General features: G+C 35.8%; 1 protein-coding gene across 19 annotated transcripts in view; it reads left to right on the forward strand.

The window, feature by feature from the left end:
- DMD (dystrophin) overlaps window positions 1–21,245 on the forward strand; it is a 1,063,969-nt gene that overhangs the window by 815,741 nt on the left and 226,983 nt on the right. For all 19 annotated transcript variants that reach the window (XM_040530986.1, XM_040530983.1, XM_040530994.1 and 16 more), the window contains one exon: window positions 3,374–3,563. In XM_040530986.1, coding sequence (XP_040386920.1) covers window positions 3,374–3,563 — 190 coding nt within the window. The remainder of the gene's footprint in view (window positions 1–3,373; window positions 3,564–21,245) is intronic.

Here is a 21,245-nt window from a genome sequence, read left to right on the forward strand (position 1 = left end):
ATGCAATTTTTGAACTAAAAATGATAAATAGATAACTCAAAACAGCATTTTCCAGGTAGATTTTCTTTTTCTGTTTTTTTTTTTCTTTCTGTGTTTATGCTGATTTAATGTATATTGCTAGTATAGATAGCTACGATATCTATGAAATTATTTTTTAGCTAAATAAAAGAACAGTAGACTTTTTTTATTGCAGTTGTTTTACATGTGAACAGTGTCCTAACCACAAGCCTGCTCTAAGTCCATGGACAATAAAGTTGGGAAAGAGATACCTTTCACTATTCTAAAGCTGACTGTTTCTCATTCAGCCCCTGGGGACACGTTCTAATACAGGTGACTGTAGCAGGCTGGAAAACACTTCTCATGTAGACAATTCTTGTAGTGGGGGCAGGTGAATCTGAGATCAAAGTCCAGTCAATGTTTCAACTTTTGAAGAATCAGTGTACGACTTTGTAGCTTGATGTGAGACATTCAATAGCTTTCTCAGTTTTTGAACCAAAAAATAAAAAAATAAAAGAATCCAAGAATAAATTACTTTTCTCACAAGATGTTTGGGAAAAGTGAGATGCTGAAGGATGAAAAATATGACAGAAATATGGTAGCTGTTGTGAGAAACCTTAGGGAGGGTTGTTTGTTTTAATGAAATGAAGCGATTGTACTCTCCTGTACTCTGCCTGAATTTTTCTGTTCCTACCATTTTCTGTTGCAACTTACATATATGCTTGTCAGAAAAACATGCTCTTAGTAACGTGGTAAATTTTGTCTTTTGTTTGTTTATTTTCTTACATCAGCTAATACATTAGGCTTTAGGATGATTTCATTACTTCTCAGGGGGTACAACCTCTTAGGACAGCAAACAGGATTTGAAACACAGATTAGTACTTAGAAATTTCTTGGCCTCATCTGATAAAGTTATGATCAATTACCATTATTTAATTATGATAAATTAGAAATTTTATATCTGATAAACTCTAGTATCTTAGTCTCTGTCTAACTATAAAACCACACAGTAAATCTATCTAGCCACATAGCCCAAGCCCCAGAAGGCAGAAGCAGGGACTGGGAGGATGATGAACCACCCACTGTAGGAGATCAGGTTTGAGACCAGCTAAGGAACCTAAAGGTGCACAAATCCATGGGTCCTGAGGGAACTGGCAGATGTAGTTGCTAAGCCACTAACCATAATGTTTGAGAAGTGATGTCAATCCGGTGAATTTCCCCCTGCCTGGAAGAGGAGAAACATAACCCCCATTTTTAAAAAGGGGAAAAAGGGAGACCCAGGGAAGAATAGAGGCCAGTCAGTCTCACCTTTGTGCCAGGCAAGATCATGGAGGTTTCCTCCTGGAAACTATGCTAAGGCATGTGGAAAATAAGGAAATGATTGGTGACAGCCAACATGGCTTCACTTAGGGCACAAATCTGGTGGCTTTCTACAACAGGGTTACAGCATTGGTAATTAGGGGAAGAGCAACTGACGTTATCTACCTGGACTTGTGCAAAGCATTTGACACTGCTGTCCCACATAATATCTTTGTCTCGAAAATGGAGAGACATGGATTTGATGAATGGACCGCTCAGCAGGTAAAGAATTGGCTGGATTGTTGTACTCAAAGAGTTGCAGTCAACGGTTCAATGTCCAAGTGGAGATCAGTAATGAGTGGTGTTCATCGGGGGTCAGTATTGGGACTGGCACTGTTTAGCATCTTTGTTGTTGGCATCTGCAGTGGGATTGAGTGAACCCTCAGCAAGTCTGCGGATGACACCGAGCTGTGTGGTAAGACTGACACACTGGAGGGAGGGGATGCCATCCAGAGGGACTTGGAACTTGGACAGGCTTGAGAGGTGGGCCCATGTGAACCTCATGAGGTTCAACAAGACCAAGTACGAGGTCCTGCATCTGGCATGGCGCAATCCCAAGCACAAATACAGGCTGGGCAGAAAACAGATTGAGAGCAGGAGAGAAGGACCTGGAGTGTTGGCTGATGAGAAGCTCAACATGAGCTGACACTGTGCGCTTGCAGCCCAGAAAGCCAACCGTATCCTGGGCTGCATCAAAGAAGTGTGGCCAGCAGGATGAGGGAGAAGTTGTGGTTGCCCCATTCCTGGGAGTCTTTCAGGCTAGGTTGGATGGGCTTTGAGCAACCTGTTTTGGTGGAAGATGTCCCTGCTCATGCATTGGAATTAGATGATCTTTAGATCATCTAATTAGATGATGATTAGATGATTAGATGATCTTTAAGGTCCCTTCCAAGTCAAACCATTGTATGATTCTATGATTATATGTGCAGATAGCCAGATCACCATATGTTTGTAGAGTAAAAAGTTTGGTGTGTATCAGATCGCATTCATTCCACTTGAACTAATGTAAATTATTAGATAACTTTACTAGGTATTTCACTAGGTATTTTTACTAGGTATTTTCTGAGCTTCAAAATTTAATCATTCATCGTACTGAACAATTACTGCATGTAGTACAACAGCTAAGTAGCCTTGATAAGTTTGTGGTAGTGAACGCTATGTCATACTTACCTGTTCACTTCTCTAAATCTATATTTAGCTCAAGTTTCATGTAAAAATTTGGTGAGTACATATAGAGCACCTACACTGCACATGAATGCTGATACAACACAAATACACTTCAAGGTTTTTTTTTTTTCAGCACCAGGATTGCTTGGGCCTTTAAGGTTCTTTCCCAATTTATGATTTAGCTCTTCCCCAAGGATAATACAGTAATATAGTCTTTGTACTTAAAAACTGTCTTTTATCACGTAACTGACAGAGAACTTGTAATTTATATCTCATTCATATTTGGGGGGTTGGAACTAGATGCTCTTTAAGGTCCCTTCCAACCTAAACCATTCTATGATTTTTTTTTTTTTAAATGAAAAAACAGTAGCTCATTTTCAGTGCAATTTCAACAGTCTTCAAGTCATCAAAACTAACAATTAAATTTATAATGCTAATTAGGGTCCAGGACCTATTTTGTGCTTTCTAAAAATAAACAGATTTTCCCACAGTACTCTTAATGACAAATAAGTAAATAATCTTTGATAAAAACAGTAGGGAATTATTTCTGATTTTTTTTATTGTGTATTTTTCAGGTATAGTTCTTTCAAACAATTAAGCAGCTATTGATTTGTTTCCTTGATTTTTAGTTTCTCTTCTCAGGAGGAAAGACTCTTTTTTTAATTTAAAAAAGAACCCCACTTGCCAAACATACAATGCAAGTTGTATCATTGTAGCTAACCTATCTGCAAATTCTTACCTTGATTGGTATGTGAAAAATACATGGAGTGTCTTTGTTATATTGTGATTTAATGATTAAGATTTGTTTTATTCCTGTGAGTGCTGCATTTGACTCTTTGTACTTGCACAGGGTTAGTGAGCGTGAAGCTGCATTGGAATCAGCCCTACTGATGTTGCAAGTATTCTACCTGGATCTTGAAAAGTTCCTTGCATGGCTTACAGAAGCTGAAACAACTGCTAATGTCCTGCAGGATGCAACACACAAAGAAAAGATACTAGAGGATGCCAAAACAGTTCGGGAGCTCATGAAACAGTGGCAGGTAAGTCAAGTGCTTCTGTTCAGAGGCATGTCAGTTATCCAAAGTGGTATTTCTCCCCCCCCAGTATGTAGCTACTCCACAAAACTGAAATTGTTTTGGAAAAGAACTGATTCTACTACTAACCCTTAAGTGTTTTTGTGGCAATTGTTGTAGATATCTAAGGTGAGTTACACTGTGATTCCGTCTGACATTTTTCAGCATATATTACATCTGAAATGGGGTCTTGCTTCAAAAATGAACAGAAAGGAAACTTTGCTGAAATGGGCTTTTAGTTTTTGTTGTTGTTGTTTTTTATCACATAAAAATGAATTACTCTGCCATGTTACAGTCTAGAATTGAGCACTTGACAGGGACGAGTGTTTATTATTCAGTTCTGATATTTAGAGAGGTTATATAAATTGTCTGGTTTACTCTCTGTAGCTTAACTGAATTAGTTTTCCTTCATTACTTTCAAATATGTGAAAAATGTTAATCTGGTGTTTGGCTGATTATTGCAACAGAGCTTGTTGACAATAATAAAAAGAAATAATGATTAAAAAATCATAGCAAATGGCTGGACAGTTTTCAGGCAGTTGATTCCTCTGAAAACCAAAAATCTTTAAAAAGAAAAAGAGAGAGAATGTTGTTTGCATTTGGTGTTCTGGAGAATCCGGAGAAGAAAGAATAACCAGTTGAGATGGTGCTATTAAAATATGTTGTTATACTTTCCTTGTGCCATCCTCATTATTATTGAGAGGAATGTGTGTATGTCTGCATGAGTTCTTAGATGTCTTAAATATGAGGTTGGCTGGCTAGTTGGAAGGCAGGGCCCCTTCATACAGAACTCCTTGACAGTAGATGATTTTTATGTTGACATTGAATTCAAAACTAGAAATTCCTGTCACTGAAGGCTCTATTCTTTATTTATGAAAAACATCATTTGAAAAATCATACTTGTAAGTGATTATGTAGAGTATGTAATATATATATATATATAATATTATACTACTAATTTTTTTTGGCGCTACTGTATTAATCCATAGTTCTGATTATATTACTGAACTGCTGCTAAATTCCATTATGGTGGAGTCTAAAATCTATAGTTGTGGCATTGAATAGAAGCAAAATCTGAACCACATTTTTAATAGTGAGATTTCTTTATACTAATTGCATTTTACGCTAATACACCTTAAGTCTCCGTGTATTTCTGACTGCTTGTTGGTGTGAACCTGGAACGCAGATTTGTGCAGAAGATAGTTCTCTGCTGAACAGTTAATCTTCAATACTGGCCATTTTTTTTTAATATTCTGTAGATTAGGTTGTTTTTTGGTACTAGCATTTAAACAATCGAATTATCAGGTATTTGCAGAAGGTTTGTCTGTGATTTTTTTTTACGTGATCATTGAAAAATGCGTTATCTGTCAAAATAGAGATTCTTAAAAAATTAGGTCAAAAGCATCTTTCTTAAATTTAACGGAGCTTTGCAGACCTACTTATCTTTCCAACTAGTATCTTTGTTTTGTTTTGTTTTCAATTTCCACATAAGAATCATTCACAACTGTAGACAAACAGAAAAATAAATGGGGACAAGTCCTTTTCCCCATGAATAAATAACAAAGTACTTAAAAATCCACCATGTAAACAATTGCTTTGAACTGTAAACCTTTTTTTTTTTTTTTCCTAAAGATTTTTTTATGCACTTAAATTGAGATGTGAGATTAAATTTTAAATTCTTCTTTCCAGGTTTTTGGTACCTAAATATCATTTTAGGTAGGAAGGGTAAAAATTAACCCATACTTGCAATTGAATTTCCAAAGAGCAAACCTCATTCTATTCACTAATCTTAGCTGTATAAGAAAAAATATTTTTATATTTTAAAAGAAACATTGGTATGTTGAGGCAAAAAAGCAGTGGTTTTGCTGTCTTTTGCTTCCAAAAGATTTACACATACCTGTCCAGCAGTAGCACAAAAATTATGGACTTTTGGTGATTATAGAACCAAATATTTTGATAGTGGATTTTTTTTTAATTTTTATTTGTTTCTTATTTGCATCTGCATGATGATATGCCTCTGTGTGAACAGACTTGCTTGTCTTCATGGGCTATCTGCATATCACTGTTTCTGTCAGCCTCTTTATGCCATTTTTAAGCCTCCAGAAGAAATCTTATAATTCACAAGCAGAAGTGGATTTTCAGTGCCCTTCTCCTGAATGGAGTCTGATTGCTATCTTTCTAAAAGCTGGAAGAGGTGTCCTCTTCCCCCTCCCCCACCCCCTTTCTCAAGTAGCAGGAAAGCTCCTTTTTTTTTTTCATACTGGAATAAGGAGAGTTCTGTCTAAGTAAACAGAATACTGCTGAATACTGCTTTGTTTAGAAATCATTATTGGGAAAGACAATTTTTTCTTGTAATTTTTCAAGAGCTACAGTAAAGTGGCCATTGAAGATCTGCATCTTCTTCCCTTTCATTAAATTATCACTTATTTGAAACATAGTGATTAACTACAGCTAATTTAAAAGGATGCATCTTTTCACTAATGTGTGTTCTTAGTGATCAGAGCATCATTTTTTTTTTTTTTTTTTTTTTTTTTTTACTGGAATAGGGACTTCAATAACAGCAAATGCTTTAAGTGCCGGAAAGTGTAAATGATGTGAAATGTGTAGTGTTTTTGTTTACCCAGTAATACAATGTATGAACATTATGTGGTGACTGCAGCTTTTTCTGGAGACTTGGCATTGTTCTCAAATGATAAATGATGCTTTTGTAGAAACTCAACATTAGTGGAGGGGGACATATGTGCAGAAGAAAACACAAACTTCCATAAACTTTAGCTTCTTCATTAGCAACTGATTCATTATTTTTTTTTCTGATGATGAGTGTCATACAAAATGAATGGACAATAGCAGTAAAAGTTGGAAACAAAGTATGGGAGAATAAATTAGTAGGTACTATGGCTACAAATATGCTAGCAAGTTAAATGTGTCCCTGATCTGTCTCTGGCACTAAGGCTGACTGTCACTAAAAAGCTACATCCATGTTCATGAACTGTCCTACAGTTAGCCAAGTCAAATATGCTATGTTTCTTATGTAAAACTTTTAATTAAAAAAAATAAAAATAAAAAATTGAATGACAAAAAAAAAATCTGAGAATAATCTGAGAATGCTCAGCTGTGATAATGAGTAAATTAATTTGATTCGTTAGGAAGGACAATATTGGCAATAATCGTAACACAGTGGTCCATATCATTAGTCGCATTGTAAAAACTTGGTAACTCGTTCAATCAAAAGGAGAACCAGGAAACCTGAAACATCATTTATATTAGAGAAGAAATAAGTAATTAGGAGAAAAAGAATTTGGCCCAAAGTAGCAGAGATAATAGCATGATGACCATTGCAGAAGAATTATGTAAGGAAGAATTTTTTGCATCCTAACTAATGGCTTTGGAAGTATGTCTATAAAGAGATACCTATATCTGTATCTAAACAGCTTCCCAGCAGGTGTCTTCCTCAAGCCCTGCCCTAGCACAGGAAAGACTTTAACTGCTTTCAGCTACAGTTACATTTTTCCAATTAACAGTTTGTTTTCCACATGAAGTCAGATTTTTTTTTTTTTCTCGTGTAAGGCTGGATCTAGATCCTAGGAAGTAAAACAGAAAGGTAATTTCTGATTAAAGATCACTGTCTCCCAGGTCTTTTGGAATAAAGTTTGAATACTTAGGTTTATGGAGTTCACAGAAGTTCCGCATAAATATGATATATGGAGTTACATCTGCAGTTTCTATCTTGTTCTTTATGAAGTTGCATGGACTCGTATAATGTGAAAAAAAGCCATTATGAGTGCTGAAATGTTATAACTCCGTTTCAACCTACTATTTCTAGGCAATAGTTATAAAGCAATGTTTTGATGAAGAATTCTGTCACCAGACAATGAAAAAAATAAACTCCTCAGTTCAGTTCTCACATTTTTAGGTGTTTCTTTTTCTTTGCATGTTCAGAAACAATTGGATCAAATGTCACTAATAAAGATAAATCTTTCCCTGATACTTAGAAATTCATTCATTAGCAGCGGGAGAAGGTGAGACTTACATAATTGCACATTCTAATTACCTGATGATGTAATTATATTAAATGGTTGCACTATAAATACGGAGCTTGTTTATATAAGCATCATTTGTCTGAACTGACAACAATGTAATATTTGAGGTGATTCACACTTTTAGAACACTTTCTGGAGAATTTGCAAGGATCCAAGCCAGTTACTTCTAAGACTTGCATAATTATGTGCTGATTTTTATTGTCTAATTTAAATACATCGTGTAGCCCCGTGAGGCCTGATTTGATGCAGAAACATATGGGAAATGAATTTTACTTTCTGTTTTCTTACTTCTAGGGATATGAACTCTCAACTGTGTTAATTACTCCTCTGGTTTGCCTTTCCAGCAATAATCATATGTGACATTTTATACAGCTTATATAATATTGGGTATAAATTTGAAATTAGTGTGGATTTATCCCATTATTTTAAGAATGCAGTTAAGTCTGTAGATGTATTTACTCAAATATTTTATCACTGAAGTTTGACAAAGAATACTGCATATGACACCTATTCAAACAGTAGCTAAAGAGTGCTTCTGTTCTGTTTTCACAGATTTCCAAATGTATCTGAAATAATCTACAATGTTGACTGATAAAGACTAAAAGTATGACAGCATAATATAAATGAAGCTACATTAATAACTTTGGCTTGGAATGTGTAGCATTTCTTTTACTAACTTCATGCTCACTTAACGTATGATCTAGGTAGTTTTCATTTAGCTTCAGGAGTTTTGGTGTTAATAATAAGAAAAATATGCAGTGCCTTAAGGTATGTCTAGGAATGGTTAATATGGGCAGTACCCATATCTTCTCACACTACCTAAACCAAGGTACATGAACTGCACTCAAGGTGTTCTTGTTTCTTCTATTCCTATCAGTACTTCAAAAGTGTTCAGCTATTTGTAAGGTTTCCAGACAGCTGTTTTCTCAACAGTAGGAAGCTGAGATAGATACATATTCCTGACTCTTCTCAGTTACTGAGCAGCACAGGTTCTTTGAGAGAATAAAATTTTCTAACTTGATCTCAAACATAATTTACATATAATTGCCCAGCACACTTAATTTTATGAGATGGTGTATGGATTAGATGATGAATCTGAAAATAGAGAAGAGTATCTGTAATATTCTTGCTCAGTTCAGTGGACGTCACTAATAATTATTCAATAATAATTAATTTTCTAGTACTTACCTCATGGTCAGTTAATGCTTAGTGGGTATGGCACTTATGGTGGGGGGAGGAAGAAGGAGCTAGGCTCTTCTCAGGGGTGTCCGGAGACAGGACAAGGGGCAATGGGTGCAAACTGAAACATGGGATATTCCATAAGGAAAAACAAAACATGCTGAGTGTAGTCATATAGTGAAACATGATATCCAAAGGGATTGTGGAATCTCCATTCTTGGAGATCTACAAAACCCAGCTGGACATGCTTGGAGCAACCTGCTCCAGTGGGATTGGGTCAGATGATCCCTAGAGATCCCTTCCTGCCTTGACCATTTTTGTGATTTATAATCTGATCATATAGTCTCTGGACATACAGTCAATCGTTCTGTAGACTTAATTTTTTATTATTATTATTTAAATATACAAATGGTAAAACATTAATATGCTTTAATAGTAAGAAACTGAAATCCCTGCTATTTCTTGAGAAAACTTCATAAAGATACTTCCAGGAGCTCCTGAGTCACGTGTCTAAGTGAGGAAAACCAGACAGCAGAAAGAAAAAGATGAAGTGACGGAGAAGGGACCACAGAGAATAAAAATAATTACACGTTTTTAAGTGACTATGATTGCTAGAAACTGATGGGGAGATTGAAAGGTGAAAGTTAGGCATAAATGTTGACAGTAGTACAAGTATTTTTCAGAGTAGCATAAATTAAAATTCAGTATTTTTTCCTTATGCACAGAATCTAACCTCACAGCCTTTGGCCTTCAAGGCTTTTTCTCTTAATCCATTACTCTTACACCTAAAATAATGATTTCCTCAGGAGTCATCACTGAGATATGAAAGATGATTTTTTGCTTGAACTAATACTTTTTTGAATTGGATTTACCTTTGTGTAGTGTGTTATCTGATTGATGCTTTCAGGAAAGCAGAGTAGGAAATGCTAGCATAGTTCTGGGTTGAGACCGCCTGCAGTCTACAATACTTCTAATTAGGTCCATTCACACTAAGCTCCTAGTTTGCTAGTAAGACCATATATTCACATATTTTGGTTTAAAAAAAAAAAAAAAAAAAAGTTTTGTGTTGATACCTCTATTTGTAATTGAATTAATTGGATGGATGGGAAAGGAGCAGTTCACAATATGATAAGGGAGCTTCTGGTAAATCTGACAACGTATCAATGTGTAGTGTGTACAAATGTGCCTCTGAAGAACAAGACAAAGATTGTATCTATGTTCAGTCAGGTTTTCTGGTGTGTTTTCTATTTTTATTCTATGAACCATAGATAGATATGATAGATGCAATACTCCAGTGACATAAATAGCCAGTATAGCTTAATGCCTTACCTCTCAACTACGTTATGATTAATATGCTGCTGTAGAAGGCCTTGTAGATAAGGACATTGTTGGTTCAAAGAATATGTAATATATAATCACATAAAAATAAATAAAATTGGTGAAATCAGTGAGATCCCTTGTGCACAGATATAAATGTGTATTTGTTTGAAGCTTTAAGTCCTGAAAGATGCACAAATAGGTAACCCTTTCAAATGCTTTCTGAAAATAATTCTTCAAATCAGTTCTGAAAATGTTTAGTTGTATTAGTTTTATATTGCTACAGTTTATCATCTGAATTGGGTTTGCTGCTTTATGATTTCTTTCTCCTTCTCTGAGAAGTAAGTTTTATTAAAAAGACTGCTTAACACCACAGCATGTGGTCAAGCAGCATCTTATAATTTTGATATAGTGGTATTCTTGCTATCTTTTGAGACTGATTTTGCTTGATTCAAACAGCAATGGCAATTTCAGTGTTGTTTCTATATCATGATGTGCTTTGGTATAGAAAAGGATGTGAGGAAGGGGAACAGGCAGTTTCAGTGTGGGGGAAGGGGGGCATTACACAGAAAGAGAAAAGCTATAAAATGGAGCAGCTGTATAGAGTAAAGTTACTTCATGGTGCTGAATATATTCACAGAGAGTTTTAGCTGATGATTCTCAATGGGGAAGGCAGTGTCCCAGCTGTTCATCTGAACTGGATATCAAAGCGGTCAGGAAATCAGCAAGAAAATGTCGATGTTGCTACTTTTTTCAGACATTTTTTCTGTTTTAGTTTGGATAATCTTAAGTATAAAACCAGTAAATGGATTGATGCTGAATCTATCTAGGAGTGGATATAGCAATGTATGTATTCTGCTTCTGGCACTCTTCAGTTCTTCTCTGAACTTCCCTAAAATTAGAACAAAATCATAATCAATGTTATTTTTCTTTTAGAACATAAGATGATGCTTCCTTTGTTAAGTGATTTAGTACTTAGTTACTAGAGTGAGATGTAAATATTCTTAAAACTTATTGCCAGGGAAAATAATTAACTCTCAATTGTCAGAAATCTTACATATAAAGTGGGTGTTTATAAAAAAGAATAAAGAATTTCTGTCCTTTAATTTCTCATTTACATGTGTTGTCGTAGTCAAGTTAGAAGAAAAATCACATTTGTCAAATATGTTAAAAAGCATAATATATGCTCGCTCAGTTGACTTATGTTTTTCTCTTTAAAAGTTTATTGAGTGCACCAGAAGGATGGCCCTAAGAAATTTATTTGCATAATGTGATGTGGTGAAGTAACAAAAGGAGAAAAAGGAGACCTATTCTTAATTCTCCTCATATGTTAATTTTCCTTAGAAAATTTCCTTGAAACTGAGTATTTCTTCACTTCGGGAAAGTGTTTCAGCTCCTTTATGGAGGAAATTTCCTTCATGAAATACACTGCTCCAAGCATTGGGTTTCTCACTGTTCCAGGAAGAGGTTTTCACTGCTTCAGCTGGTGTAGCTGTCAGGACAGGTGAATGGGCACAGCTATGAAACTACTCTGTGGCTCCAATAATCAGTCAGATTTCTGTGTGTCAGTCTTTTGAGAGACTCTGCTGTATTGTTGACTGCTGCTGCTTCTGAGGACAGGTGAAGGAGCAGGGTAAGAAGGAGACAAGAACCTCAACCTGAGTGCTGAAATCTATTTGCTGTTGCTACAGCATTTTAGCCGAGTGGTTTTGATAACAGTAAGTAACTAAGCCCAGAGAAATTATTTTTCTGAGTGCTCGAATGGTGAGGCTAGATAGACCTCAGGAAATGGTAAAGAAGGGAAACATAGTGGGCAGTAAGTTTACCTGTTATCCCATACATGCAAAGGGCAGATCTCCTTGATTTGGGGTGTGCAAAAAGGACATGATACTCACTTTTAGACTTGTCTTAATCTTCTTTTCTCTCTCCATGCATTTACTGTCTCTTGGCACTTTTTTTGATTAGATATTTTGGTCATTGAGGGAGGGAGGATTCTTTTTAGGGTTATGATATGTTATGGAGGTTATTTACGCCAAACTGTTCTCAGAGTCTGATTTAATACGTTACCTACCCTTCTGGATGATCCGTGGTTTACATACCCTAGCTCAGGGCCCTTTGCAATTTGAATTGAAGTGGCTGCAATAATACAGTAAGGGTTTTGCATGAGTTCTTTTGTGTGGAATAACTCTGCTGAATCAGAATAGTGATGGGAGAGGCCATAAGCAGGAGAGGTCTGAATGTTAATACTCCATTCTTACCTCAGAAGATTTGCAGATGTGTTCAGTTGACTAGATTAGGACATCTAAAACAGAATGGCAGTCTGTATGAACTGCTAGAGCAGAGAAAGGCACATATTTCTTACCAGCTGGTTATTTCAACTGTTTTTAGTATGATATACTAACAGTCACCAGAGGTGTTGGTATGTGAGTGAAAGCATATGGACTCTTGATGTAAAATAAATGGCTTTTCTACTGCCTATATGGTTGAAAAGATAATGCAATAAATAAATAAATAAATAGGCCATGACCACCAAAAAACTAGTGTTATAATAAGTTCAGAAGATGATCATTTTTTATTTTCTGGTACCTTTCTTGATTTGCATATTTTTTTTGCAGGTTAGAAATCCATATAGCTTACAGAAGCCTGATTGACAAATTTGTATCAGTCAAAAAGATCTTCTGCCAGGTTACACTGATAATTTGTTGTGAAATAATTGATTGAACCCTCAGTAGACTATTTTCTTTTTAATGTCAGAAATTTAATATCTTGTATCTGAATCAGATATTACTTTCAGGTGAGCATTGCCAAGGGAGCAAATATATGAGCTAACCGGTAACTAAGCAGAATAAAGGTGTAAATTTTCTCCTGTCCAGAAATATCATACATAGTCTACAATATTAAACACACTTAATTTTAATTTGTACCTCTTGCTGCTGGACTAGACAAAATTTTAAATTTTAATGACTGTTTATCTGGTATACTGAAACCACTTCACTGTGCAGAAAAAAAAATAGAATAGCAAGGCACACTTCTTAGAGGACTAAATGCTGAAAGCAAAAGATTGAGTCACTAAATTTCATTGTTGAATTTCAAAGGTCTTTTGCTTGGGAAAGCTTACAGTTGTCCTCCTATTTATGGTCCTGTTTATATTAAAGTGTGTTTCAGTGAAGTGGCAAATCTTTTCTTCCCATAAACTGAAAACCTGTTGGAAGCTGCTAGATCAAAGCTACAAAATAAACCTGTTCCAACTCACATTACCACAGTTACAGACACAACAGTATATTAACCTCAACAGATCATCTTTCTTTTTAACTACAATAGTATTGTAATTCCATATCTCAAGAGTAAGAGATGCAACGATGTTTAAATTCCAGATAATTGATTGGCTTTAAAAAACAATATTAGCCAATTTGTCTTCTAATTGTGTTATATGGAAAAATATGGAAGGTTAGCACTGGCTGAAAGTTCTTGCAAAAAACGTTATTTCTACAATGTGAGCTATTGCATGACAGCCTGTTATTTCATTATTTTGTGTTTCATGTTAGGCATCTAAGTTATAGGTTTTACACTCAGGTGGTGAAGTGCTGTGTGCCACCTCAGGTAAAAACAGGACCATTACCCATTTTAATCCAGCTCTGTGGTTAAGGCATGAAAGAAGAAAGGCCACATGTTGCTCTTAGAAATTAGAGCAAACTTTCAGCTGTACTTACACTTCCACAACTGTGAATTCCTCACACTAAGCCTAATCTTGAGAGGCAAGTCCTGTTGATCTCAAGGAATTTTGCAGATCATCAACAGCTGTTGTATATGGCTCACTACAGAGACTCTGAACCAGGCGTGGGGGTGAGATGGAGTAAAGGGAGAGGAAGCAATGTATTTTGTTTAATTCTTTCTTTTTTTTTTTTTTTTTGGGGGGGGGGGGGAGGAGAGTGTTAATTAATTTTTTATTTTGTTACTATTTTAATATTTCTCTAAGATCTTTACAACACCTGGAGGTTGGCATTTTCCATACCAAAGAGATACTGATATTTAGAATAAAATATACTCATCAGATTTGCTGGAGTTTAAAAAGATGTTATATTCTGTAACGGGCAAGAAGGAGGATCCAAGGAATTGCAGGTCTGTCAGTCTGACCTCAGTCCCAGGGAAGTTTATGGAGCAGAACATCCGGGATGCCATCACAAAATTGAGTGATCAGAAGCAGCCAGAATGGGTTTGTAAAGGGCAGGTCCTGCCTGACTAACCTGAGCTCCTTCTATGACAAAATGACCAGTTTAGTAGATGAACAAAAGACTGTGGATGTTTATCTGGATTTTAGTAAAGCATTTGACACCATCTCCCACAGTATTATTTCCTATTCTGGAGAAACTGGCTGCTCATCACTCGGACAGGTGCACAGCTCACCGTGTGAAGAACTGGCGGAATGGCTGGGATCAAAGAGATGCAGTGAATAGGCTTCAGTCCAGTCCAGAGTAGAGCAACAAAGCTAGTGAAGAGACTGGAAAATAAGTTTTTTGAGCAGTGATTCATAACTTTTTCACTTTGTCTAAGCTATTGGAAACAAATAGAGACAACCTAGACCTGACAGAACTAGAAAAAATTCTTGTATGAGTTAAGTTTAAGTAAACAAAAATAATAATAATAACAATAATAAAAAACTTTGAAGAAATCTGTCTTTATTAACACGCTCTTTCTGCTGGTGTTTTTTCTGTTTTCATTCTTGCTTCTAGCATTGTAAATTAATTTAATATAAAAGGATAATGTTTTTGAATTGTTTCTCACTAAATTATGAAAAAAATTACAATAAATAATAGAAAAGAATGCCTCTGGTAGAACTTTGTTTGCTCAATTATTACTGTACCAAAAGTGAATTATTGCAGAGCTGACTCGGAGGCAACATTATTGCCGTTACATTACATAAAACAGATGAGCTCAAAACTTCAAAAAAGAGGACAAAAAAAAAAAAAGCTGGACTCTTTGAAAGTTAAATCTGTTTATTTCTGAGAGGACTGTGCAAGACAGGTGGCTAGAATTAAAGTCACTCACATGTCTATCTTTATGGTAATTAAATGAAAAGCAAATCTGCTAAATTTCATTTGACAGAGTATGCATCAGCTGGAGGTGCTGGTAATTTGAAGTCAGGATATTCTACACATACTAAGTCAGATGAATTTAAGCATGGTGAAGTATTTATACCTTGAATGTATAAATTGCAGAGGAAGGTATAAAAAATTCTCCAAGTTACCAGAGGGATGTTGGTATTATTGTCAGTCTTGATAAATATCTGTCATTTTGCATTACTTGATGACAACTTTTTGTTGTATTTTAGCCTTGGCTTTGTATTTTGTTCTTCATATAGAATGTATGGGTTATTTTCTATATACTTCTTCATTGCTTGGGATTCTAACAAGAATCCTTCAGCTTCAGGTGATATCTTGGTTCTATCCCTTTGCAGTCATCTGATTTAGGTTTAAGCCTGGATTGTTCCAACCTTATTCTCTCTGATTAGACCTTAATTTAATTTAAAGAGATGTTATACCATACACAGTGAGTATTACAGGCAGGATTTGGTCCTGAAATTACTGATGTGTTGTATTTTTTACCCGACACAGATAAAATGGTAGAACAGAAAATATTTAAAACCAACATTTATTATATTGGAAATAAGAAAAATACCTTATGCTTAACAACTGTAATTCCAATGACTCCTTGGATAGTTAATTTTATGTAAGAGATCATAAAAATAAAAAAAAAAAAAAGTACTAATAAAATACACAAGCGATTGAAATGCAATAAAATACAATACAAAATGGTTTTTGTGATACTGTTACGCTTTTTTTCCTTTTTGTTCTTGGAGTTGCTCTCAGAGTTTCCTGATCGTTATTTTGAAATAGGTATTGTGTCTTGGGAACAGTCATTTGCAAGTTAGAAGTATGAGCCAAGAAATTGTTATTTTCCAGGTAATTTCAGGGCGTTTCTGGATGATTCAGTTGTCTTCTGGTTTCTTAATTGTTTCCAGCAAGACAGGTAGAAGTGTTATTTTTTTTCTGTTGTTAGATATATTAGACAGGTACCACATACTAAGTGTTTATGACCATCATCTAGAAAATGGGCATATATAAGATTCTCTGTCATGTGAACCAAAGAAGTCAAACTCTTTTAAGGTTCTTTATTCATTTGGTGTGTCCAAAGATACACAAACACACAGGAATTTTATTATACATATTATTGTTAACTATACATATGCTAATTGTATATTTGCATGTCTGTAATTTCTTGTACATTTAATTTTAGAACAAAATATCTATATGGCTCTCCATCTCCAGAAGGCATTCTGAGATACAATTCTAGGATAGTATTTAGGGAATCATGGAATGCTTTGAGTTGGAAAGGACCTTTAAAGATCCAGCCCCTCTGCTGTCATGAGCAGGGACACCTCCCACTAGACCAGCTTGCTCAAAGCCCCATTCAACCTGGCCTTGTTAAAGGGAGAGGGCATCCATAGCTTCTCTGGACAACCCGTTGTCTCACCACCCTCGTAGTGAAGAATTTTTCCTTATAACTAGTCTACGCTCTTTCAGTTTAAAACTATTACCTCTTTTCCTGTCACTACACTCCCTGATAAAGAGTCGCTCTTTAAAGAGTCCCTGTTTTCTTATAAGCCCCTTTTATGCGCTGAAAGACTGTAACAAGGTCTCCCTCTAGCCTTCTCTTCTCCAGGCTGAACAGCCACAGCTCTCCCAGCCTGTCCTTCTAGGAGAGGTGCTCCAGCCCTTTGACCATCCTTATGGTCCTCCTCTGGACCCTCTCTAACAGATCCTTCTTGTGTTGGCGGCCCCAGAGCTGAATGCAATACTATGTGTGGGGTCTCACAAAAGCAGAGTAGAGAGGGAGAACCACCTCCCTCAACTTGCAGGCCATGCCTCTTTTGATGTAGCCCAGGATATGGTTGGCTTTCTGGGCTGCAAGTTACCAGCTCATGTTGAATCCACTAGTACCAGTAAGTCCTTCTCTGTAGGACTACTCTCAGTCCATTCATCCCCAAGTCCGTACGGATGTTTGGGATTGCCCTAGCCCAGGTGCAGCAACCTTTCACTTGGCCTTGTTGAACTTTATGAGGTTCAAGGGGACTCACTTCTTAAGCCTGTCCTGGTCTGTCTGGATGACATCCCCTCCTTCTTTTCTATCAACTGCTACACAGCTTGGTGTCATCTGCAAACCTGCTGAGGGTGCACTTGATCCCAGTATCTGTGTAGTTAATAAAGGTATTAAGTAGTACTGGTCCCAGTACAGATCTCTGAGGGACACCACTCATCAATGATCTCCACCCCACATTGAGCCACTGACTGCAACTCTCTGGATGTAGCCATCCTGTCAATTCCTTATCCACCAAATAGTACACTCTTCAAATCCAGGTCTCTCCAATTTAGAGATAAGGATGTTGTGTGGGATGGTGTTAAAGGTCTTACAGAAGTCCAGTAGGTGACATTAATTGCTTTTCCCTTATCCACTGATGTAGTCACTCTGTCATAGAAAGCCACCAGATTGGTCAGGCTCTATTCGCCCTTGGTGAAGCCGTGTTGGCTGTCTCCAGTCACCTCCCTGTCTTCCACATGTCTTAACATGGCCTTAAAGAGGATCTGTTCCACGATCTTCACGGGCACCATTTATAATGAAGTGCTGCCACTGTAAGTAGACTTCAAGAATAGAGCACAGAAGATAAAAACATCATTTCTTCTAGAATGTTGTTGATGATATTTAGTCTTGAAGATAGTGTTTACAAGTTTTTCAAAAAGTTGGGTTCAGCTCTGCCTTCCCACAGGACTGTAGCAATTACCAGTCTACAGGGGAAAATTGTAAGAAAACACACTGTGCCACAGGTGCTGTTGGGAGACTTTGAACACTTTCCAGAATTTGCAAACATAGTGCTCCCATGCCGCTTATTCCTGCTGTCTTATAAAAGGTGTCAGTGTAGCAGTTTATGGTTTAGATTATTTCCAGTCTTTTTAGGTTCGGGTGTTTTGGCAAGTGAGGGAAGAAGAAAAGGGAAATAGGTGTTTTCCCAAAGAATTGCTATTCAATCTGACTTACACCTGGACAACCAAATAATGTGTTTATGCCTGGCTGTTTTCAATGTCATATTTTCTGAAAATAAATGGTTGAAAGTGTGTAACACTTAGGAAATCTTGTTTTAAAAGCTGTTTGTGTCAGGGAGGGCAAGAGTTGGGAGGGGAGAAGAGAAAGAAATCAATGATACATGGCCTCTGTATTAAACAGAAGTAGCAATGCTGCTTATGTTATGGATAATAAATACTGTTAATAAATTGCTTGAGCATATTCTACAGAGAAAAATTATTTGCTAAAATTATTGTGAGACTACTTGTCACATGGAATATTAATGAAAAGAGGCTAAATTTAAGCAACTACTTTTTTATCACCCTTATTAGGTACAGAGGAAAACTGTCCTATATTATCTTCCTCTATATTAATGACACCAATTTTGAATGAAAACAGTAAATGTAATATTTTTCTTCTGAATCTGTTTCTTAAATTTACCCTAGTAGTTGCACTACGCAAAATTTCGAGAAAAAGATTTCCAAATCTTTAGTACTTTTTGAATGTGTAGATATTATTGTTTCTTAGTCTTGTAAAAAGCAAACCAATGCATACGTAGGGATATGTATGCTTGTTATATATTTGTGATATGAGTAGCAGATGTTACTTTTTATTTCCTATGTAGTTGCTTTGCTGTTCGTATTGTATTGTACTGTATTAGCATCTGAGGCAAGGAAGGAGAATGTCTGTGGTATTCTTGTATTAGCATAGGTAATAGAAACAACAGTTTTCCATAAAGAAATTAAAATGTCTAGGTATGTGGGAGGCTCCAAGGTCATAAAAATAAAAAATGTCCTTTTCAATGGAAAAAATATATTTTTGAAGCTAGTGAGGCTGGTTTGCAAAAGTAGTGTTCTGACACCACTAATGTTCTGCCCTACACTACCTTGTGTTCTGTCCTACACTAACCTATACATCTGAATATTGCCTTGTTTCAAAGTGCTGATATGTTCATGTTCTGCAAAGAAACAATATTTTGTTTACCTCTATATGTGCTTTAGGGGGTTTTGAGAAAACCCCTTTGGGGACTAGGGTTCTCTGGGCTTAAGCTCAGCTGTTGCTCGTGCTAAATGAATTTGGCAGTTCTGAAATTGGATTTTTTAAATTCATTTTACATTAAATTCCCAAGCTCTTGTACTGATTAATTGTATTACCATTTTAAAGAATAGGCTCGGGCTGCCAGGTGAGGAGGGGAAACAGAACAAATTGATGTTCTGTAACCTCTAACCAGACTTCCAACATTACTGAGGTGATGTAGAGCTTTTCACAGAACTGGTGTCTGGGTTGTACCAGATGTCAGCAGTTATTTTAATGGTAATGGACGGGCATAATCGACAGAGTCAAGGAAATCAGAAGATACAAACTCTTCTTGCTGTCCAGAAGATGTTTTAGTATTTCATAACATATTGATGTTACAGTCCTGCATGTGTGAAGTACAGAGGTAGCAATACCCTTAAGTGTTTGAATCATTACTGGTTTTGCAGTAAAACAAGTCTTTATCATGATTGAATGTTTTCCTATGAATTTAGAAATGCAATTAGATTAAGGGCTGTTCTGTGCTGCTCCAGCTGAAGGTGAAAAGAGATAATTATAATATATTTGCCATTAATATGGCAGGAAAATTGTTATGATGAGAGGATGAAGAGCCAGCATAGTAGCAATATCATAACTTCTTTTCCAGCAGTAAGGAAATATTTTCTAATGAAGATCACATTTGCATGAGATGGCTGCATATGGTCTATGTGAGCTATTCAGCATGATTCCGAAGTTTTTTTTAGATGGATTCTCATGGCTAACAAAGGATTACTTTTTTTTTTAGAAAAATACCATGAACATGCTAGTGCTTTGTGGTTTAAGCTAATAAGATAAAATGTCAGAAGATTAAGTGCTACAGCATATGTCAAAATCCAACAATGGAGAATTGCCATTACCTTAAAAGATTGATTCTGAAAGCATGTAAAGCTCATTGACTTTAATATTACGGCTAGATGAATATAAAGATTTTGGTTTTTACAGCTCCTCACTGTTAAGAAAGTTGCATGCTGTCTCAAAATGTATGAGTTCAGGCAAGTTTTAGAGCTAGTTAACTTTGTTTGATAGGAATAAATCTTGTCAAAATTAAAATTTTCAGAGCAATGAATGAATTTTAATGTAATTTTAATAGGAACATGCTGAATCATTTTGTCTTTCATGTTTCATTGCAGCTATTTGTTTTTAGGAAATAATTACTTTTTGATCTGCATGTTATGGTAAAATATGATTTTATTATGACGTATATGGTATATTAATATTCTGTTTTATGATTTTGTGATGTTATCAAGATAAAAGATGGCATAGTTCTGAGTCATAACTGTCTCCCTCAATCAGTATGATGCTGTACTTCCAAGGTTTCAGTAATTTAGTATTCAGACACTCTGAAATCTTATTCAGAGAGTAGGAGATTTCTTTCAAGTCCTAGAGTGTGCTTTAAATTAAAGGAAGAAGTTGCTATGGAGCAAGAGTAGTTCTTAATACCTTATTATTTATGTGCTCTTCCAAAAGCTACAGAGAACTAAGGAGGAATAAAAGAGGTAAATGAAAATGGAAAAAATAAAAGTTAACTCTCAGGCCAGATAAAAGAAGGAAAAGGGAGGGAATGGTTGGAGATGCAAAATTAAATAAATAAGTAAATAAATAATTTCCACATCTGTCTGTAGCATTTAATCTTTGCTTAGTAACAGGAAAGGCAATGTTTTTATGCAGAATATTCAGCAGTATCTGTTTGAAAGAAATTGACTTGAAAAAACCTCAGCTATGCTTTTCTAAACTTAGAATAGACTTGTAAGAAGAAATATGCATGAGTTTTTGTGTAAAGTTATTAACCTGTCTTTAACATAGCAATAATGTTACAACAGCTGCCATTTTTAGTCACATTTCAATTAAAATCACTTTGACATACCAAAATACTGCATATAGGTAGAACTAACTTGAACACCTATGTTTGGTTGTATCAGTAAGC

This window comes from Cygnus olor, chromosome 1 (assembly GCF_009769625.2).
Source record: "Cygnus olor isolate bCygOlo1 chromosome 1, bCygOlo1.pri.v2, whole genome shotgun sequence".
Taxonomy (NCBI): Eukaryota; Metazoa; Chordata; class Aves; order Anseriformes; family Anatidae; genus Cygnus; species Cygnus olor.